The sequence below is a fragment of the Paramisgurnus dabryanus genome, chromosome 16, assembly GCF_030506205.2.
Source record: "Paramisgurnus dabryanus chromosome 16, PD_genome_1.1, whole genome shotgun sequence".
Taxonomy (NCBI): domain Eukaryota; kingdom Metazoa; phylum Chordata; class Actinopteri; order Cypriniformes; family Cobitidae; genus Paramisgurnus; species Paramisgurnus dabryanus.
In genome coordinates, this window is record NC_133352.1 from 20,586,374 (window position 1) to 20,609,669 (window position 23,296).

At 38.2% G+C, this 23,296-nt stretch overlaps 3 protein-coding genes across 5 annotated transcripts; 2 read left to right on the forward strand and 1 right to left on the reverse strand.

Moving 5' to 3' along the window:
* The first annotated feature begins 510 nt into the window (after positions 1-510).
* Positions 511-5,398, forward strand: zbtb33 (zinc finger and BTB domain containing 33). The gene is made up of 2 exons (XM_065271948.2): positions 511-653; positions 1,344-5,398. Exon 2 carries the CDS (start codon positions 1,346-1,348, stop codon positions 3,254-3,256), a length of 1,911 nt encoding a protein of 636 aa, XP_065128020.1. The 5' UTR covers positions 511-653; positions 1,344-1,345; the 3' UTR covers positions 3,257-5,398.
* Positions 5,399-5,535: 137 nt separating this feature from the next.
* tmem255a (transmembrane protein 255A) lies at positions 5,536-14,032 on the reverse strand. Of its 3 annotated transcripts, XM_065271949.2 has the most exons (10): positions 13,727-14,031; positions 13,130-13,272; positions 12,524-12,586; positions 11,795-11,884; positions 11,651-11,716; positions 11,462-11,550; positions 11,197-11,268; positions 10,637-10,799; positions 10,379-10,522; positions 5,536-7,591 (listed from the first exon to the last, which is right to left on the reverse strand). In XM_065271949.2, exons 1-10 carry the CDS (start codon positions 13,779-13,781, stop codon positions 7,448-7,450), a joined length of 1,029 nt encoding a protein of 342 aa, XP_065128021.2. In that variant the 5' UTR covers positions 13,782-14,031; the 3' UTR covers positions 5,536-7,447. The 3 variants fall into 3 exon arrangements, with proteins under 3 accessions (XP_065128021.2, XP_065128022.2, XP_065128023.2); XM_065271950.2 differs by lacking the exon at positions 12,524-12,586 and having other exon boundaries at positions 13,727-14,032; XM_065271951.2 differs by lacking the exon at positions 11,197-11,268 and having other exon boundaries at positions 13,727-14,030.
* Positions 14,033-15,985: 1,953 nt separating this feature from the next.
* atp1b4 (ATPase Na+/K+ transporting subunit beta 4) lies at positions 15,986-22,832 on the forward strand. Its single transcript, XM_065271956.2, has 8 exons — positions 15,986-16,454; positions 17,499-17,721; positions 19,189-19,317; positions 19,413-19,526; positions 19,812-20,011; positions 20,197-20,253; positions 20,989-21,081; positions 21,168-22,832. The coding sequence occupies exons 1-8, from the start codon at positions 16,389-16,391 to the stop codon at positions 21,327-21,329; spliced, it is 1,044 nt and encodes a 347-aa protein (XP_065128028.2). The 5' UTR covers positions 15,986-16,388; the 3' UTR covers positions 21,330-22,832.
* The last annotated feature ends 464 nt before the right edge of the window (positions 22,833-23,296 follow it).

Below are 23,296 nucleotides of genomic sequence, written 5' to 3' on the forward strand. Positions count from 1 at the left end.
GAGTGCATTAAACATCAAGGAAAATGCAGAGTAGTTATTTTAACAATTTGTTCTAAATATGGAGACAACATGGCTTGGTAAACTCATAATAAACAGCATGTAAGCCATTTGAAATATTAATGTGATATACATTTATTGTACAAAACACAACATAATTTCATTGAAGAGAGTTTTTACATTATTTTTGAATTATGTCGCTGATTTAGATCGTTTTTTGTATTGCCTTTTAACATTAAGTATGCTTTAATATAAATGTTCATGTTTATTTTTTATAAAAATGCTTGTACTGACGTTTTTTGAAAATTTTAAATAAAAAAAATCTGTAATTGTAAAAGACCCCTCCCCCAACCAGCATAAAGCTGTCTCAATGAGATTTACATCGAACAGGTATATTAATAAACATGGACATGTTTATAAACATTATACGGACAGTTTGAAGTTTGTATTGTCGGTTTGTCTGCTGTTAGCATTCATCACACGTATGCTGTGGCAAACTGATGTCTTGCGACTCCTATCGGCTGCTGTGAGACTCGTTCATCCAAATCCAAGGAACTCGAGCTCCGTTGTGTTGTCCACGGCAACCGACTCACATTATCGCCGTCATTATTGTTTATCAACAAGGGAATCGTGGATTTTAACGGGTCTCTCTGCAGGTATACGATTTACTTCCACTAACGGCTAGGTAATAACTCGGATTCATCGTAATTTATAACCTACACATGCGTTGCTGTGCATCTTTAGTCAGATAGGCCGCGATTTGCCGCCAAACCAGGAAGGAGAGTTGAATTGAGCCATTTGTTTTTGTTTTAAGACTGACCGCTGCCCACCCAGTCAGTATCTGGTCTGAATGACATTATTAAAACGCAGAAAAGGGATTGTGTTTAAATTATGCAATACTTATATGCCACGTTTAATGCAGCATATGTCCTTCTGATCGCCTTTGTTGCTGCAAAGCTAACTTAGCCAGCTAGCGTGCCTTTGATTCTCATGCATATGCGCTTCTTCTCCTTCCTTGAGGCACATGCGATTCGCAGAGTGTAATAAAGTTGTATTAAAGCTGTTATAAAGAATACAAACTTGATGATAATATGTTTTAATACAGAAAAAGACAGCAAATTTATCTTTGACAAAGTCTTTTTGTTGATGCTAGAAAGCTGAAATGTGTGCACATGCATGTTTGCATACTGAAACGACACTGTATTATTAATTTAGAAAGCTTTGTATGCTGTAGTGATATCCCAAATTATTTTTACAAATTTAAAAATAATTGTTTTTTATCATTTATATATAAAAAACTGGGGAAAAGTACATAACACTTTACTATAATCTTTTCTACCCCTCAGCAATGTCGAAACTAAAGCTTATATCTGCAGAGGACACTCAGTACCCAGCATCATTGTTGAAGTCCATCAGTGAGCAGCGAAACAATGGTTTATTCTGCGATGTCACAATAATCGTCCAAGATCGCAAGTTCAAGGCACACAAAACGGTGCTGTCAGCCTCGAGCAACTATTTTCGCCAACTCTTCTCTGTTGCCGGACAAGTCATAGAGCTGAACTTCATCAAGGCGGACATATTTGAGGAGATCTTGAATTACATATACACCTCGAAAATCTTCAGAGTTCGATCTGACAAACTTGAGGATCTCATCAGCGCTGGGCAGATTTTGGGTGTGAAGTTCATAGCCAATCTAGGAGTTCCACTTTCACAAGTCAAGGGATTACCTGGATTGTCCAAAGATGGCGACAACAGCAATGTTAATTCTTCAGGGAGAAGTGAGTCTGGAGCAGCAGAGCCACACATGCCAATCATTACGGAGTCATTCTCACTATCTGCTGAAGAGTTTTACATGGGAGGCAGTGGTGTGGAGAAGGAAATAGACTCGGACAACGATGACATTGTTTTTGTATCGAAAACCGAGGCTCCGCAAGCTCAGAAGACTAAGATATCTGGAATGAACAACACGGAGTCAGAGGGAGGGCCGCAGGCCAAAAAACAAAAAGTCACGAATGAGGAAACGACCGTCTCTAAAGCATCAACAGGGCATGAGGGAAAGGACAGCACCTCTTCTGTGTGTAGAAATCTTCCAGTCCAAAACACTCTTCCAGGTCCTGTGATACCCATTGAAACCGGCAGTAGTATTCTCACTTCACCTGTAAGAGCTAATTCAGATATTGAGCCCACCACGCCGACCCTCATTAACAGTCCGATTCCAGATGCTAACTGCACCTCTCCGTCTCTCGAAAACAATGACGTGGTTGTTGTTCATAAAAAGAAAGTTCTTCCAGATCATTCAGGAAAAATCAAACTGTCAGATGTGAGGCAAATCTGTAACACCAATAATGGACCAGGAGGTAAAATAAATACCAGCCCGGCAGCGGTTTCTGCAAAAAAGACAATAACGTTAGACAAAGCCTCGGAAATTGATTCATTATCGCCGGGCTGTAAAGTGTATGCCAATATAGGCGAAGACACCTATGACATTGTTCCCGTAAAGGACGACCCAGGGGAGGGAGTCGCCCCTGGGAGAAAATCACAAATGCCACTCGGAGCAGACAGCATGATCAATTACTCACCCAAAGGAAAGCGAAAGATTAAACAGGACCAGGAGGATCACTATGAACTCGTAATGGACGGAAAAACGTTTTTCGTGTGCGTCGTCTGTAAACGTCCCTACGTGTGCCTAACAAGTCTGAGGCGTCACTTTAACACCCACTCGTGGGAGAGAAAGTATCCGTGCCATTACTGCAACAAGGTTTTTGCTCTGGCCGAATACAGAACGAAACACGAAATCACTCACACGGGGGAAAGACGGTACCAGTGTTTACTGTGCAACGAAACGTTTCTCAATTATCAGATTTTGTCGAATCACTGCAAGCAAATTCACAACCAAGCCCCTTCAGGAAGAAAAGAGAAAGATGACTCCTGCAACAATTTGTACCGTCTTCTGCCTTGTAAAACATTGCAGCTGAAATCATATTCCTTTGTCTCTGAGGATTCAGAGGGAATGCCATTGATCATGGATGATGGAACCGTTCAACATGGTATCCCAGATGAAAAGCACTTCACAAACCAAGCACCCTCATCTCCCCAAAACAAAACGCTGACCTGGGATGACATTTTTGCAGAGTCTGAGTCACAAACCAGACCTCCTCCGGCTGCTGATGTTCAAGTTGAACCGCCTCCACGACCCGCAAACCAAATTAGCAGTGAAAGCACAACAGAATTTGAGTTTGTAATACCAGAGACGTACTGAGCGAGGATGTGCACTCTTCTGGCTTAGGTGCCTTGTGTTCTTTGTGGGCCTTTAATGTGAGGATGTTTAAGGTTTTTTGGACCAGTTTATTGATCTAAACTCCAGTATCAGTTCATACATCAAATTGTTTGTGCTTTTTGTTTGTATATTTAGAATCACATATTAGCATTGGTTTACGGTTCACAGCTCATCATTGAATCCTGGTAATGCCTTGTTAGATTAGGTAGATAGATATATATGTTATGTACAGTTCTTGTACATTAGACCTTACATTTGAGCTGACATTTCTTCATTTCTTAATATTTTTTTCTGTTTTGTTTTAAGGACAGCACCAATGTGTTGGATGTCATTTGTGGGGATCAATTACAGACTATTGCAAGATTTTTTTATTATTAATATTATTTTACATTCATGGAACTATAATGTACAAATGATTTCTCTGAGAGTGTTACAAATAATGAGCCCATGTCCAAAAGAGAAAGTGATGTACCCAAGTCAACATACTAACTGCATTATTTCTTTCATTTTTAGTACTTGGTGCAGTTATTGAAGGGACATTCTGTCGTCATTTACTCACCCTCATGTTGTTTTAAACAGAGACTTAACCAGAAAAGAAGATACTTTTATAAATTATGATAACCATACAGTTGACAGTACTCAGTAGCCTCTTTTACACTGTAATTTCGGTAAATTACCATGAATGTACGAGTAAATACAAAAAAATGTGCTGTTCACACACGCAGTGACGTTCCGTCTTTTTACCCGTAAGATATCATTCACACATCAGTATCAAAATACCGGTAAACTCGGAAAAAAGCGGAAGTTACCTGTGGCGCGCGACGAGCCCAGTGTTGTATTGGTAAACAATGGGGGGTGATGACTTCATATCCACGGTTTGTATTTAGTTTTTCACATCTGTGGCAAACGCTGACGGTCGCGAAGTTGCTCGTCCAAACCAACATTGCATTAGGCGACGCCAAACGAAACCTGCGTCTTAAACAACAGTACATTTTGTACATTAGGCTTCACAGAGGGTGTGCTTAGAACGTCGGCAATTCGGCAAATGGATGATAAGCGATTTTAAACAACTTTGGTGAAGAAATGTGGATGTTAACTTCAGGTGTGCTCGACGTTTAAGAACCGTGTGTGTGGAAACGTCAGTAAACGCGTCATCTGTATCAAAGCGTAATGATTGGCCCGAAGCTGTGGGTCCGTTATAAATGCTGGTAATCTATATTTTTGTGTTCACACATAGCGCTTACCGGTAAATTACTTAACATTACTGGTAATCTTACAACCTTGGTTATTAACTTTTTTAGACTTTTATCTGTATTTGTGTTCAGTAGAACAAAGAATTTTATACAGGTTTAGAACAACTTGAGAGTAAGTAAATGACAGAATATTAATTTATCTGTGAACTTTCCCTTTAATGATTGTTTGGCACTAGATTCATAAGTGTACATGACAGGTTCTGATCCCACTATGAGTATGAGCTATAAATATGAGTTTGAATGTTTGTATTTATAGTTTGATATCACGTTTTAAGAAGGATGGAGTAAATATGTAAAAATGTTTAGTAACCATCAATTATGTTTTTAACATTGTGAAGGTTTATTTATATGCTGGCCATATATCCACACTAAGTTTCTACCTACAGCATAAACACGAGGATCTATCGATGTGTGGAGAGGAATATGTCCAAGTTAATTTTCAGGGGTTCATATTTGTAATTCAGAGGACCTCCCTATTACAATTTATTATTTTGTAAATACAGTATATTTTATTTTTTCAGAATAGTTGTGTCGCTTAATATGTTAGGATTTGTAGGCTGGGGGAAGAATCTGTAAGTACAATAAGATTCCTTCAGTTTGTCAGAATGCAGATGTTTTAACACCATAATCGTGTACATAATAATACTAAAGACATTCATCTTAACAGTTTCTTCCTTTTTTAAAAAACCTATTTATTATTAGGTCAAGTGTGATATAGAATTAAATAAAACTTTAAAGAAAGTATACATCTATTTCTTTTATTTTTAGAAGCATTATGTCAATTATGAATACATTTTCAGTGACAATCTCCTGTAGTGAGAACCACCAGTCAGTCATGAACATTTCTGCTCATACAACATTATAGTCTGGTTTTATAGACGATGATGCTTAGCTAAAGCCAGGACTAGGCCTTGGTTAAATTAAGATGTTGAAGCATCTTTTATAAACATGCCTTAGAAAAAGACGTTACTTATGTGTATCTTAAAACAAATCAATAGCACAGGCATATTTTAAAGGGGACAGAGAATGAAAAACCATTTTTACCTTGTCTTTGTTGAATAATGGTAGTCTACCCGCATTCACGAACATACAAAAAGTGCTAAACATGCTAAACATCTCAGTCTCATAGAAATTCCTCTTTTAGAAATGTCAGCCAGAAAACCAACCAATCTGAAAAACTGATGCTTATGACATCACAGGCATCTCACTGCCCCTCCACTTTAATATAATTGGCTAAATTTTTTGAGTGGCAGCAAAGTCAGCCAATCGGTAATGAGATTGCAAGTTAAGCCAGTAGGGGGAGCCAAATAGGTGCAAAACCACTTGTTTAAAATCCCCCACCCTAATAGAGCTATCTGAGAGAGGTTTTTAGGAAGCGTCTAAGGCATTACAGACCCAAACAAACAAAAAAAATTGTCTACGTGTCACATCACAGAACAAGGATAAATACCCCGTTCAATCATTCTATGTCACCTTTAAGATTTGTCTCTGCAAGTTATTTTCAGTTGAGACCAGTCAAACTGGTTTTGATCTAGGACTATTAAGCATTGTTTGTGAAACCGGGGGTATAATGCACCCTTTTTACAAATATAATCTGTAATGTGTAGATCCCACACAAAACAAGATATGATCGATTCAGATGTAATGTCAAATGCAAACATCAAAGGTAAACAATGTTTTCATAAACATGGTCAGAAATGAACAAATAAGGCAAAGATCCACTTTATGGGTTCTGTTTAAAGCACATGGCTTTAGTTACTGTCCACCACGAAGTAATACAATTGCTAAAATGTAACATCTCTACTTATTTAGCTTCAGTAAAATCTTGATATGAATCAAGCTTATATAAACTACATACTTAATCACAGTGAACACATAAACTGACAAGAAGGAGAATATTACTACAAGTCTTCATAGTGTTGTGTTACGAAAAGGCAGTTTGATTGTTTGTATATGTACAGCATTGCCCACACTGATATCATATTTGCAAAGTGGAGAGAATGTTAACTAGCTTATTATCACATAATTACTAATGATAATCACTTATATTTATGTAATGGTTATTTAAAGCTAAGCCTCATTTTTACATTCAGCCTGTCGTTCCTATACAGAAACAACAGCAACAGAAAAAGGCAGATGTATGTGAGATATCCTTATTATTTATACAACTATGTACGAGCTTATAACTTTGCATAATTCAAGCTAAAGATACTTTTGTCACAAATGATTATTTGAATTTGTGACGTGATTGTGTGCTTGACTCGATGCAAAAGAAACGCCACATATTGAAGGTAAGATCTTAAGATTCAGCCTTAATATATGTACAGTAGTTCTTTGCAATCTAGCTGCCGAAAACAGTTAAAAATAACTCAAGTAATAATCAAGAACTGTGAATACAGTAAAATCTGAAGACATTAAAGTGCAAAATCAATTGCAAGGTAAGATATTAGATTAATCCTCATGCTGAAACAGCAGAGGAGATGCAGAACCGACACTTAGTGCCACTTTGAAAGGGAGACGTTCACATTGAGAGGATGACAGAACGGCACTGATAAGAAGAGAACTGTACAGGAAGCAGACCATTTTTTTTAAGGCTTATCTGTGAACAGTCTTGATCTCATAGTGAGGCTAGATGTGACTAGGTATAGGCCTCTTGAACAGAGCCTATATAGAGCATGAATATTTTACACATCAGGTTTGGTCGACGTGGACAAATCTTGTCAGGGTTTAATGTAGCGTATTACATCTGCTCTATGATGATGAATGCTTGTGGTTGTAGTCTCTTCTCGGTGATTCCCTTTCTAACCAACTGCGCAGATGAGACCTCTCTATTTGAAGAGGCTCCGTTGCAAAATTGTTTGTGATTTCCGACACTAATATCCAAAGGTGCCCATGTGGTTTTGATCCTCAGGTTGGTCCCTTAGGGGCTGTATGGAGGGGGCTTCTCATCGGGTGGGTAATAGGGAGGAGAATACCGAGGTGGGATCATAGTTGGCCACATGTGACTGGCTCCAGACTGGGAATCATCAGACAAGCCTGAAGAGTCAGGAAACAGGCTGGCACCCTGTAAACAAACACACAGTTTCTTATAAATATAAGCTTTCTTAGCGTGTTATAGTCTTAGGCCACCACCAGCTTTGTTGTTTTAGCAAAATTTTAATAAGCATCCATATTTGTTTTCTTTCGGTCTCTTTCTTAAGATATAAAACAGAAAATACATGTGAAAATACAACCTCCCAAAAATGGCGGCTTCTGGCAAAAGTCAATATTTAGTGGATCTCTCTTGGCACTAAACACATCTTGAACCATTTCGAGGAGACTGAAATTAGGATTTAATTTAATTTAGGTTTTAAGAGAGCTGGTAGGTTCCTGCTATTGCTCAGTGTAAGGGGAGATCACACTAAATAAGTGATATGATATCCATACTCGAAATGTGACCTCTGCCACATTAACCCCTCCCATAGGAATTATTTTATAATTTTATAGACTTTCTGCTATGTTGGCTGGTAAAATATTAGCAGTCCAGTGGATTACATACAGAGGGTGGCGATGATGCCAGCAGCAGTGGAAGTGGCCATGGAGTCGAATTCCAACCTGAATTATTTTCTCAGTCTGCCACTAAACATGTCTATTTCATGCCTCTGAGATGTCTTCAAAAATATAGTGAAATGTCTGCAACACATGCTTTAAAAAACTATTTCATCGAAATAATCAAATTAAGATGCTTTCAAATGGTCATCCATAGAGAAATGATGCTCTTTGCCTGCATAATGGTGTATTTCTCCCACGCAGCTAATCCCTATAGTCCTGCATAGCCAAGCCTAACCCAAACACATTTCTGATTGGCTTATATAAAAATTCACATAAAGTACACATTTTCAAGACACCCAACAGTTAATAATAAATTGCAACTCATACAAATATTAAAGGGGCCAAAGAATGCATTGATATATTACAGTACATTGCCAAACGTTTTGGGACACACCTCCAAATCATTGAATTCAGGTGTTCCAATCACTTCCAGTAGAAGGAACTCTTAATGCTTCATCATACCAAGACATTTTTGACAATTTCATGCTCCTAAACCTTGTAGAAAGTCCTCCAAGAAGAGTTGAAGCTGTTATAGCTGGGCCAACTCCATAAAGGCGAGGTGCACAAAGTTTTAGAATCTTGTAGCCAATCAGCAGTAAGGGGCACAGGGTTCCCACACCTTAGTTAATTTCAAATTCAAGGACCTTTCAAGAACTTCCAGGTCCAATAGCCTCAAATTTAAGGACTTAATGTGGGGACACATTTCAAGTGAAAGCAAGGTTACAACGTGTTACCTTTTAAGGTACATTGTTACAGTTCACTTTCGAGGGAACTCGCGCTGCGTCACTGCAGTGACACGTTGGGGACGCCTCCAGGGGTAAGTGCGTCTGAATGTGTATATCAAATTCAACCAATGGTGAGGCTTAACGACAAAGACAGGATGACACGGGAGCCAGGAAGTATATCGCTATCAGAAATATTGCCAAAGATGGCATTACAGGGATGCAGGAAGTATGGCAAAGGAGATGCAGCATCTCGTTCCCTTCACAGGAAACAACAGTTACATACGTAACCCGAAATGTTTTCATGTGTCAAACACAACTATGCAAAAAGCATTTTGGTATGAATCAACATTCACATACAGAAGATATAAGCATTTAAAGCGAACAGTTTAGCACGTGTGCTTAAAAAGTCTAGAAATGTTATAATATTATCATACCCTACACAGGGAATGGATTTTTTTCAGAAAACTTCTTGCATAAAATACTTCTTGCACAAAAACTTCCCAGGGGCCTTGTTTTTAGCATTGTAAAACGTTGTAATTAATTTAATGTTGGGCATACAGTCAATGTTATGTTGAGATTGGACTGTTTATCAGCGGCCTTTTGTATATACGAGATTTACATAAGGCTCACGATATGTCACCATGTACACTATTATTCATCTATGCCTAAGTAAATACAGTTTTCCATTCTATGGCACCTTTAAATAAATGTTGCCTAATTCAAAATGAAACACAGCACTACAGGACACTGCTGTCACCTATCCATATACCTATAGACGGTTTCAGCAGTAACAACATAAACAAACAGCTTTCGTGAAAACATACAGCTTTCATGGAACAAACTTAACTTGCAATAAACTTCGGCAAATAATCAATAACAACAGAGTCCTTTTAGGGTAGTTTATTTCTGATAACAAGCAAAATTAACAACCAGTAGATTACCTTAGCTCAAATCATAATTAAAGTGTATCAAAACGACACTGAGCTTCGTTACTGTGTAAAATGTGTACTATAATGCATTCAATGTTAACTACAGATCGGCTGCCAAACCTCTCTTCACATAGCAGTGATCCATGCACGTCATCTCCCCTCGTCTTTAGGAAACCAAAACATTTGTTATTTTTGGTGAGGTATTTCTTCCGGGGTTCAATTTAGACCATTAAACAAACAGAGACCAAAAGTTAAGTTCCGTTCAGAAACGTAACCGCGAAAACGCATGTGCGCCTGATGAAACCGTCTATACACAGTTTGCCAATTATGATAATGCTCATATAAAGCATGCAGCACATAAAAGGGGCGGTTTCCCAGACAGGGTTTAGATTAATCTGAGACTAGGCCTTAATTGTATTAGGACATTTAAGCAAACAAAAACAACACCGGTGTGCATCATGAGACAAAACAATGGCACTGATATGCGTTAGATATTTCATTGCAACTTTTTTTTAAATTAAGACAGCTCAAACAGGCTGGGACTAAAATAAGCCCTGTCTGGGAAACCCCAAAGTGGGTTAATAGTCCAAAGTGAATGCTGATTACCTGAAGGTCATAGGCAGTGTATGGAGGTAAGCAGGGGGCAGTGTTGTAAAAAGAGTTATTGGATGTGGTGGGTCCAGGGTTCTCTGGGGGTGGAGGTATAGGGAGAGGTTCTGGCTCACAGGAATCTGGTGCTGCTGTCGGCATCTTCCAAAAATAAACAGAGGGATGCAATGAATATTATGGGTAGATATTGATTTATTTGTTGGCATTTAATGTACGCTATCTATTTAGTTTTTTTGCTGTGCATTTGGATCCTACCATGTCCTTAAAGCCGCCCAGAACCGCTGCTGTGATGATGCCCAGAAACAGTGCAACGACATTGAGGATAGTAGCAGACCACAGCAGATGGTAAAGATGCACGACATCCTGGCAGCTTCGGACCTCTGTGTACTCATGGTATCCTCCACGCAGCTCCACTCGGCTGAGATGGTTGGGACAGAGTCCAAAGGAGCACATTATTGCATGCCGTTCACGTAACAAAGTAACAGACACGTGTCAGTGACAGGAAAAGCAACAAAAATGAGAACGCATGGGAGGACGGCGATTCGTGCAATACAAAATCCGAACCGAAATATATGCATGTCAGCGCACATCACTCTTAAGAAAAGCATGAAATGGATAAATATATCCAGTTCTCATATTCAATAACAACATTGATGTCTCTCCTCACCTCTGAAAGAGAAACCATAGAACGTGATATAAAGGTTCCTCTCATTTTATCAGGAATGAAACCGTACAGTAACCGTACGCAGCCACGGTCAGTGGTTTAACAACAACACATAATGGGCTGTCAATGGGCTAAAAGTAGAAACACCTACTTCCAAATCATGGAGGATTTCCTAAATTTTTTCAAAACCTCTTTATTCTGAAGTCCCATAAGAGGATGCTCTCTGAAACATAAATAAACACAAACGTTCTTTCGAACAGAGCTGAATTTCAGGGGAGAAGCAAACACCAAATACAAGCAAATATAAATCAACCAAGGTAAAACAAAGATTCGCAATCTCTTCAGATCTGACCGGTTGCAGAAGATTTCCTGCGAGGGGTTAACCCAAAATGGGACTCGGGCACACGCACACATACTTGCCACAGTTGTAAAGGTCACAGCAGTAGCAGGTGTTGCTCTTCACACGCAGATTACAGGAGACCCGAGATGCAGTTTGACAGTGGACCTGAAAGACAGGTGTACACTAATACTGGTGGACAAGCCCTAAAATTCAAAAACCTGGGTTAGGAGTTCACAAAGATCCCGTGAGGTAGTGACCGACTCACATCTATATCAAATGAGGCTCCGCCGGAATAATATTCACACCGGCCAGCATACAGAGGTCTCAGGTCCTATGAAACAACATGATAGAGCGTCAACATTTGTATGTCACCAAAGAAATGTAAAACACATCGTGCAGACGAACTTACTATATGTCTTGCAGCGAAAACTCCGTCCACAATAGCGCAACAGAAGGCGGCCACCACACCAAAGCTGATAAACACAATGGAGGCAACCAGCTGTAAGCAAACAACAACGTCAACCCACAGGACCTTACACCTGCTCTAAACCAAATGCACCGTGTACGATTGCCTGACGTATGTCTACAGTCAGAGACTGAATTGCCTTGTTGTGTCTATAGCATCTTATTGAGGTCTTTGGTAGTCCTTCTATTGGTTTGATGCTATGCTAGTCACTATCACTGACTTACGCCATCCCAAAATGTAATTCTCAGACTCCAGTATAGTATACTCATCATTTACTCTCTATGGGTGAAAGGTGCATCCTGCACTTGCTCCTCAATAAGTGTACCTGTGTGTTTATGATTCGGCCTGGCATGCCACTCTCATGCATTCTTTAGTTGGATCGTAGCACCTCCTATTCCCTCTGCACTGCGATGGCTTCTGAACATTCCTGTCTCGACATCCATCCTGCTCCCCTTACACTGAGCTATTTCTGGGTGCATCTCACCACAAGCCTTGCAACATGCTCTGCTATTCAAGCTATAAAACCTGTGAGCCATTTTTCCCATTCTGACAACCCTAAAAACAAGAAACCGATTCTCGATAACAAATAGGTTTGCACTTTCAATTGCTGTGAACATTAGGTGAAAAAATGCACATAAACGTATGCATGCAGCGTAATGAAAAACTCCTTACCATCTGCCTCTTATTCTCTATCAAATGGGCGCCGATGATTCCAAGAAACGATCCGAAGCCAAGCTGAAAATATCACAGGGGAACACGCGGTCACTTTACGTGCAAACCTGTTTAAAAAATTTTTAGAGGTAGATGACCTCACTCAATTTTAATTATACATACAAACTGCCCCACAATGCTTTTTGTTCTCCGCTCAACATGTTTTTTTGTTATGTTGTGGTCAACCGTCAAGTTAAAAGCAATTAATGAAATCCGGCCATGTCAATATCATATAGTATTTCAAAACAGCCAGTCCCTAAGGAATACCAAACACCTGTTACATGCACAAAATGTTCCCGACTCTTACTTAAGCTCATATGTTTCTCCCGGAGTGTTTAGAGGTTTGAGATTCACTCTTGAATAATGAATGGAATGAGTTTTCCCAAATTAGGCTCACAACAATGAGGTAATGGACACTGGTCAATTGTGGTGAGAGTTAATGGGAAAAATAAACAGTGAAAGGCGTTTTCCTCCTCTCAGTACTCATCGCAAACCTATTTAAAGACCGAGACAGCGTTTCACGCTCCGTTTCAAGCCTGACAATATCGACGTTAATAAAATACTTACAATGACTCCTGGATAGTAGCCACCCACGGTGATGTTTTGTGTCCTAGTTGTAGCAGCCAGCCCAAAGACCAGAATGAGTATGGATACAATAAGAAGCATCCCTGTTACTATGATTGACTTTCTTTTCCTCCTCTTAAATGACCCTGTAATGGACAATGAAGATGTCACATATACCCATCCCATAGGCAACATCTGGCTATTTATTCTTTACACACAGAAGACACATTCATTTAGTGAACGTGACACTTGTTATTAAAGAATATTTGGCCCTTTTGTCTTATATTACCATAATGTCCGCAATTGCACAGCCACAACCCATAAACCCAGATAAACCTAGGAATTTTTCCTATTACATCATTTTGCAAACAAGACAGCGCATAGGCCGCATATGATTGACTGATAATGTATATATTTAATGTATAAATATGGGCGCATCCGTGTCATGCACGACTGTATGTTCCGTGCCAGCTTTTTCTACCAATTACATTAAATAACGCTGTTAATCAAGCTACAATATTGCATTCAAGTGTGAATTAATGTATATCTATAGCCGTATTGATCTGTGGACGCAGTAAGTGCCATTGACCTTGTACTCACCCATCGTATCTGAAGTAGGTATACCGCTGCCTTGCGCATTCAGCCCCGCTGGCATTTTAATTTGAGGATATGCAGCATTAGCTGCACGACTTACGACTTCAAGTCAAAAACAAACAACCTAGTCAATATGCCTTCTTTTAAAGTGAATGAATGTAAAGTCTCGGTTTGCCGTGGCATTCTCTGACACCATGCGTCTTCCGTTGATCAGCGAGTCTCTCATCAGCATCTGTGTGTGTGTTCATGAATCCGCTGCTGTCCTCATCCTTTCTTTTCAACCGAGCCTGAGCTGCGCCGCACGGAACACTGCAATGCGCATGCGCAAAGCAGAACCCCTCACTCGCTTGTCTGGCTGGGTCGTTTTGGAAAAGGGTTGTTGTTTGAAATTTACTGGCACTGTAACTGTTTGATGTCAAACATTATACTGGGCTATCAGCCATTGCTTAAAAATAACATTATAAAGGTAAAGAGTGTGTAAAGTACACACTCTTTAAAGGTAAAATATTTCTTATTTATTATGAGCAGGCTACTAATGCACAACTAATGCGCAGTTTGATCATATTTAAAATGATCTAATATTTGAAGTTTCCTACATGAATAATTACTATTTTCAAAGTAATGATTTCGCAACCAATATCAAAACAATGTAAGTGCGCCATCACGTGGCCTTTTGAAGGAGGCCAGGCGTACTGTATGGTGCTTGTGTTAATCAAATTAAACCATTCTGGGTCATATTTCACTACAAAGAGAAAAGAGAGAAAGAAAAAACAAAGAAAGAGAATATATTCTGCGCAGATAAATTAGAAATATTAAGTTTGTTTAGGACTGCCAAAAGATTAATCGTGATTAAACGCATTCAAAATAAAAGTTTGTGTTTGCATAATATATTTGTGTGTGTATTGTGTGTAATTATTATGTATATATAAATACACACATACATTTAAGAAAATTGTTATTTATGTACATTTTTTATTTATTTATAAATAATATAATAATAATGATAAATGTTTCTTAAATGCATACATGCATGTGTGTGTATTTATATATAAAAAATAATTACACACAGTGCACACACATATATTATGCCAAAGCAAACTTTTATTTTGCATGCTGTTAATCGTGATTAATCTTTTGACAGCCCTATTTTTTTGCATTGTGACGTTTGGGTATTTTTGACAGATTTAATTTTTTATATCGGATATGTATCATAATAATAATAATAATAATAATGGCCTAAATGTATTTTTATTATTATACTGCTAGCAGCAAAAGACAGAATGCACATTTTGTTCAATCATATATACCTTCAACAAGACTTTTTATATTGCTTATTTTGTTTCAGTTACGATTATAGTATATTTATGTTGATGCACTTAAAAGAATTTGATCCCACATAAAACTTCTGCACTGGACTGTAATATATAATAAACTGCAGTAAACTGTAGAATATTATAGCAATTAATACACTTTGTTAATGGGTAATTAAGTATTTTGTAGTATTAACTATGGTAAATTGATAAACTGTAGTAAACTTTAATATTTATTGTTGTAAGACTAAAAAACACTATAGTTTCTGGAAATTTTACTGCAGGGCTACTATAGAAAATACTATATATACATGAATAAGCATAAAATCTTTAATGTAAAAAATAGTACCACACAAATTCATAAAGTCACAAATAATTCAAATGACCCTTCTGTTTTATTTTCTGTAGCTCTTGATGTTTTTCTTTGAATGACCTGAAAGCAGAAAAAGTAGACAAGAGCGAATTTTCCATGACGCGAGTTCTTTTCACGTTTAAAAAAATCAGCTCAACGTGACCTGTGTACAAATATTAAACTTAATGACAACTATCTACATGTAGCCTACTTCGCATAGCCTAACTGTCCACATCCACTGGACATTGTAAACACAAACTTATTGCACAGCTTTGTGTTCGTCTCTATAATGCGTTGTGTAACAAGTGCCTCTTCAGTTAAATATCCCATGAAGCGAGTGAATGTGTGAGTTTATTTAAAAATCTCTGCATACCAAACCTTGCCATACCGTCCTTATATTGCTGCTGCTGAACTTCTGACTGACAACAGCAAATGTAGATCACGGCTAAAACTTATAAAGCCGTTGGTCTTTGCATAGAGCTTGACAATGAGACTATGTGGTGTGCGTGTACAGAATCCCATACAACACCAAACGAAGCCGCTGCCAAAAGATTAAAAAAACCCTCTCTCCACTTGTATCCCACCCCCACTTTCTTCCTCCATCTTAACTCCATTCACTACGATGCTCGACTCGTAGCAAGAAGCTTCTCGCACCCGACATCCGTTAACTCAATGAAATTCATTCAAATTTCTTGAGAAAAACTGTGTGAACTTCAAGGCATCGTCTCGTTAGATCAGCAAGATATTATTTTTGTGGTGCTTTAAATATTGTATTTTTTTTTTTTTTTTAGTTTTTTTTACAGAAGAAATCGAAAAAGGCTATTCCAGGCCTTTATATTTTCTTCTCTTTCTCTTTTGAAAAGTTTGAACAACTATATCTCATAATATTTTACTTTCCTGGACTGCTTCAAACTTTATTGGTGGACCAAAATCTGGCAGTACATCGTTTGGGCCGCTCGTATATGTGATTGGTTTAACAAGTACCTTTATTCTACAGAGAGAGATCATGGAGCACGACTCTACCGCGGGAGGGGCAGATGATCTGCTCATGGACGGCAAACTTTTAAAACGGGCAAGTCTTTTTTTTACTCATCTTCCCAGTTATCTTACCATATTGCACCAGCTTAACATGGTGGTGAGAGATGAGGGTATAGTGATGGCCATCTTTTGCTGGATCTAATTAAAAAAATGATGGGTTGTTATTTACACATGCAGTGTAAAATAAAAACATAACCTACATAGTAAAAATACAAATATTTTTGATACTTTAACTTAAAAAATGTAACTTGTTTTTATGAGTTATGTCAACTTATCACAAATCAAAACTTAAAATACTAAGTTAAATTGACTTGCATAACCAAGTTCAGCCTGTATTTTCTTCAGCTCATGTTTGGTTCAGATATGGACATTTTATTTAAACGATAGGTTGGATTTGTTCATATTTTACCTAAATACACCTCCATTTTTTGCAGTCTATATAATGTTAAACTCACAACATCATATATTTATGCATTTGGTAAAGGTTTTTATCCAAAGTAATTTATAGTGAATTCAATGACATACATTTTTATTACTGTGTTCCCTGGAATAACATTTACACTGCTAACATAATGCTTTACTATAAATGAACTATACGTTAGGTCTTATATTTAAATTACATGACTGTTCATGTGATCTAGAATGGTTATCACTTAGATGCATTTATTTTACTGAATACAAATGTATTAATTTTTGCAAAAATAAATAAATAATAAAACCAATACGTACTTATGGGTTAAACCTCCCTTCAGTGCTTTTTATAGTATGAAGTGTCTATATGATGTCTTGTGTTAATGAGCATGAGTGAGTAACATCTGGATGGAGAGTGACCCTGCTAGATCTTGTGCAGCTGTGAGGGGTTAAATCTCCCAACACGGGTCAGCAAGTGTGCCGGTCCTCTCAGCCTCTTATAGATCAATGAGATTGATGCTTCACATCTGTGAAATGTCTTTCATTCACCCTGAATGAGACCGCGTTTTTCTTTCATTCGAACGAAAATGTTTGCTTTTCTCCTTTCTTACTTTTTGTGAATGAAAACGTTGCATTGGGAAATCGTAACTTTCCAGTTTCTCATCAGCGCGCAGGGTCACTTCATAAGCACGAACTGGCCGAGGCCATGGAAGTGGAGCAGGAAGGACTGGTAGAGCATCAGCCTCTGGAGCAAGATGACCTTAACTTTGAGAAATGGAAGCCCAAGCCAAAGCCCAAGAGAACGCTGCATGAGAAAATCGATGACCTACAGACTTACCTGTGGAACTCGGAGACGAAAGAGTTCATGGGCCGGTCGGGAAAGAGCTGGAGTGAGTAACTAAACAAAACTTTATATATACAGTATGTATTACAAACTTATTTAAATGAACTTGTAAAGTCTTTAGTGATTGATGTTGTGAATGGCAAGTAAGGCCATTTCTCATTATTTTCCAAAATTTGAGGCACACTCACAATTATGTGTGTGTGTGGGTGTTTGTGCATGTACGCACTGTCACTGTGGGTGTGTGTGTATCTGTGTGCATGTCCAAACTTAGTGTTTACATAGGTGCACAGATAGCTTAGAGACATCTTGACAAAAACAGACTGCCTGGGGAATGGTTCGCAGTGGGAGAGCGAATGTCACAGTCCCTTTGCTGGCCTGGGATCACATTCCATTTACCCCTACCGTGCTTTCCTCTCCTCTTTCCCAAAGCCCCCTGACCTCCAGATCTCCTCCAGCATGCTCTCACATCCACAGCGCAACCTAACACAAGCAGTTCTTGTCCAGGCGCAGAAGTTACTTGGCAGCAAGCGTTTCCTGAAGAAGTCCGACCAGATGACAGATCGGCCCATCGGTGCCGTTAACCGGCCCGTTGCTAAGCGACGAAATTCCCACCGGGACGAGTTCTCTAAACAGTAATATGACAATGTCCTTGGGGACGCAGAAGGAGATGTCAATGCCCCGATCCTTGTTGTATCCCTATATTTAATGCGGACACCGTGTTTGTCTCTATGCTTTACATGGGCATGATATGATGGGGATGAATGCGCTTAAATAAACAGCCGTAGACGTCCTTAAAGCAGGGAAGGAGGGGTTGCTGGAGAGCTGTGATGCGTGTCCCATGAAAGGAGAGTGCATAGGCCTCACAATGCCAGAATGGGGTGCTTGGGCTCCTTGGAGCTGGCTGTGGCTCTGTATGGCCGCAAAAGACCGTCACTATGATGGCAACCGGAGGTTCACTGTGTTCCTAAGTGAAAGGACAGCTGGGAGAATTTTCTCTGGGCTCAAACAGAAAGGCCTTTGTGGTGGCTGCGGGACACAAGACAGGCTGCATCTAGTCCCTGTGAAATTGTCTGCACAGCTAAAGCCATTTAATTTGAGGACACGTCCCATTTGATCAGTCGTTAATCGACCCTAAATAGCAAATTAGGAGACAATGGTTGCTCTCCATCTCTGTCAGACCTCATATTTTATTGACATTAGTGTCTCGAATGTGTATGGAAATGTTTAAAGAGGCCGGCTGGTAACACCGTAAAAAATGATATCAAGTCAACATATATATTTTTTATGGTACAAATTAAGTTGAATCATTTGAACTTGTTTTTCTAAGTTATATCAACTTATTACAAAAACTTAAGTTGAATCGACTTGCATATTTAAGTTCAGTATAAACTTAATGCTGCATTTTTTTATAGTTAATAATTAAATGTAAATTTTAACTTGAAAAATGTTATTGCCGTTTGTTGTTGCTAAAACATATTTAAACAATTATTCTGTTCACTTTCTTTCTTTCTAGGTCTCATTCTTCTCTTCTACTCTGCATTATACATTTTCCTGGCAGCCATGTTTAGTGGTTGTATGTGTTGTTTGATGTGGTCCATTAGCCCGTATGCTCCCACCTACAATGACAGAGTGATGCCACCAGGTAGGAATGAATGTCTTTGTGTGTTTGAATATAAACAAACCTCAAAATAGGAAAACGTAAACACAACTGCAGTAATCTTCTGTTTGGACCGGCAGGTATGACGATGCACCCTCATGTAGATGTAGCTCATGGGATTGAGATTGCCTTTAACGTCTCTGACCGCAGCTCGTGGAGAAAGTATGCGAGAGCCCTGGAAGCCCAGCTAAAACGTAAGTCCAGCACGAGAGGGTTATTGAGTTTTCTGTACATTGGGTACAAATTCAGATTGGCCCAGCTCACGCTTTACCAAGTCCTGCTGTCTATAGAAATACTGACAAGGAGGGAAACCCTTTTGTGCGCTCAATAACTACTCAGTGCTGCCAGGGCCCCACTTTTGTGTCAGTCTGTAAGTTGTAGAGGCCAGGCTGGGAGACAACCATTGTTTGACTAATATATGGTCTCTCTTTCATTTTTCATCCCTTTCATCGCTGTTTCCGGCCAATGGTCGTTTCCAGCCTATGATGATGCACTTCAGGAGAGGCGGAACATTCAGTGCAAAGAAAATTCGTATTTTATGCAGGATGACTTAGAGGAAAGCGCTGAGAGAAAAGCTTGTCAATTTAAAAGATCTATGCTGGAAGATTGTTCTGGCGTGAAGGACCGAGATTTTGGCTACTCAAAGGGCAACCCCTGCATTCTCCTTAAAATGAATCGAGTGAGATTTTATTATTATTATTTTTTACATATATTCCTATGGTGAAACCTTCACCAAAATTACACTTAAGAAAGTGCTAAAACTCTTACACCATCTTGTGGTCAATATAAGTAACCAACGAATAAACATTGCAAGTGTTCTCACTGGTTGTTTAGGTTATACAAATGTTTTATATTTTTTTGCAGATTCTTGGGTATCTACCTGGTCAAGGCAGTCCAGTAAATGTTACCTGTGGAATAAAGGTAAAATTATACGGTGGCAGTTTCCCCGGCAGGGTTTACATTAATCCAGGACTAGGGCTTAGTTATATTCTATATTACACACACACCTTGAGACAAAACATTTGCAGTGAAATATATCAAGATATGTGACTGCAAGGTGTTTTTAAATTAAGCCAGCTCAAACATGCATTTTAGTCTGGGACTAGGTTAAAGCTTGTCCGGGAAACCACCCCTATGAGTTTTATAAGGGGTGCACCCATAAATGCCGATATACGCTAATAATACATAGACAATAACTATTCTGAATCGCACAGCCGATATTATTCACAGCTATTTTATGTACTACAGTTTTTGATCAGTCCTTATTGATCTGAAATCGCTGTTAGTTTGAATCGTTTATAACATGCATTTAAAAAGCAACACTCGTCAAACATAATCATTATACAAATACTTTATTATCATGAAAATACCTGGAATGGTTTGAAGAACAGCAATATAAATATCCTTAAACCATTTCCTGGAGCTGCGTGTCATAGCTGCGTGTGTCTGGTTCTTCGTCTGCAGCGCATATTGAGTTTCTGCACGAGAGCGCCCTCTGGCTTTTGGATGTAGCGGCATTTCACAGTATTTCATTGAGAAGCATAGCAAACATCATCGGCCAATATATCAGTGCACCCCTAAGTTTTATACTTCTTTTATACAGATTAGCAGTACAAAATTTGTTTATCAGTTACGTTCCTAAATCTGTTTTTCCAGAAAGGGTCAACTGAAGGCCTGGGACAAATCCATTACTATCCAGATAGTGTCTTTAACATGCACTACTACCCTTACTATGGACAACTCAGACATGTGGGTAAACATATTTCAGGCTCGTATTTAAAATCTTATTTGTTTCACAATAATGGTATTAAATATGAATATTATTTGTTAAACAGGTAAACTACTCTTCCCCGGTGGTGGCTGTGCGCTTCTCTGGAGTCCAACAGAACACTCAACTACACGTTCAATGCAAACTACATGGCAAGGGCATCATCAACGATTCACCAACTGACCGTTTCTTGGGCAGTGTGTCTTTTAATTTAGAAGTGGGTGCATAGAATTTCAGTAGACCTAGAGAAATTCAAATTTCTAGTGTTATCATAAATGAAATAGCACACTGGACGCTGTCTTTACGCACTACCCCTCTGATTATGCCTCCAGCAGCCACTGTGCTATACCCTTTCAAACAAGCAATCTTCCATAGAGTAAAGATTAAGATAAACATCCACAGTGCATTCACAGATCACCTTCAGTAGCGTAACACTCAGTATCCAGCAACTAGAGATTGACACCTGGATTTCCCCATAAGAAGAAACACTATGGCATAATCACTCATACATACACTGTAAAAAAATATGCAGCACAAAGTAAAAACAACTTGGTTTTGCGAGTCAATTCAACCTTATTTTAAAAAAAGTTGACCTAACTTATAAATTCAAGTTGAAATTGTTTAACTTAATTTTTAAAGTTAAAGTAACATCAAAATATATATTGATTGGACAAAAATGCTGCAAATTTTTAAAAGTGTACATACACTGTAAAAAGTGAAAGTTGGTTTAAACTTAAAAAATTACTTCAATTGGTAACACCTAAAAGATTGTGTTTATATAACTTATAATTTTCACCTAAAGTGAGACTTAATTGAAATTTTAAGTAGAAATAACGATTTTTTTAAAACAAAGTTTTACCAATTGAAGTAATTCTTTGTAAGTTGAAAAAAAAGTTGATCCACTTTTTACAGTGTACAGTCTACAGTGAGATTTAGGCACAACCATTTTCCAGATCTGTCTAGATTTTTTTAGAATTAACATTTATTAAATCTATTCAATCGGTTCTTTTAAGGAAGCTGATGTGTATATAACAGATTAATTAAAAACAACATTGTTATTATTTTTTCTCTGTTAAGTAATCGCCTCTATTAAATTCCCCTTTTTTTTGTATAAATCAAATGGACGAGAGAAAAAGACAGAAAAGGTTCCTTATGACTTCTGCCACGAGGCGGCTAGCGACCTAACTTTATTATTTTGCTTGCTCATTTAATACAATAACAATCAGATGTGGTTTAGATTTAATGATTTATTGTACATTTTAGACTAAATATGTTTTCTTTATTTTTCTTGTTTCGAATGTACAATTAAATTCTGACTCCGGAGACAAATGTATTTTAGTGAAAAGTGGGACAGAAATCCATTTTTCATTATTTTCACATAAAAAGCTCATAATGAAATACAAGTTGATCTTTCTTTAGCATCCATGCAACCAACATGTCATGAAAACTAAACATTTTGCAATATTTTACAATATTCATATTCTCTAAAAGGAAAGAATCTGCTTGGTTGCCTGTAAGAAGGATTTCAACAGTATTATTTATTAATTGTATTTGAATATATTGAAATGCTACAGTTACAAAGTGTAACAGTGAGATGGAAATCAGTAACTGCGCATCTTTGTTATTCAGTAAATGCAATGAAACATCCAATGGCTGACAACCATTTGTCTGCACATTTTTAAAAGCACTCATGTTCTAGCATAAACAATAAAGATGGATGAGAATTAACTGATTCAAATGTTCCTGCTCGATTTTCCATTCTCTAAGCAAACTCAAGTAAACAGAAATGTCACTAATACACAAAGGGGCGGTTTCCCAGACATGACTTAAACGTCCTAATATTACTATCCAGGCCTAGACCGGGATTAATCCAAGTAGTTTTTACATAGTTCAACCTTACAAAAAACCCTACTGGTGTGCAGCTTGAGACAAAACAATGGCACTGATATTAAAGGGGACATATCATGAAAATCTGACTTTTTCCATGTTTAAGCGCTATGATTGGGTCCCCAGGTCTTCTATCAACCTAGAAAATGTGAAGAAGATCAACACAGTAACTTAGTTTTTGTAAACCAATCTCTACAAGCACATGAAAAAATAGGTCGTTCAAATTTTGCTCTCATTATGATGTCATAAGGAGCTCTTATTATAATAAGACCACCCCTTAATCTGCACTATCCAACCACAGCACTGCCA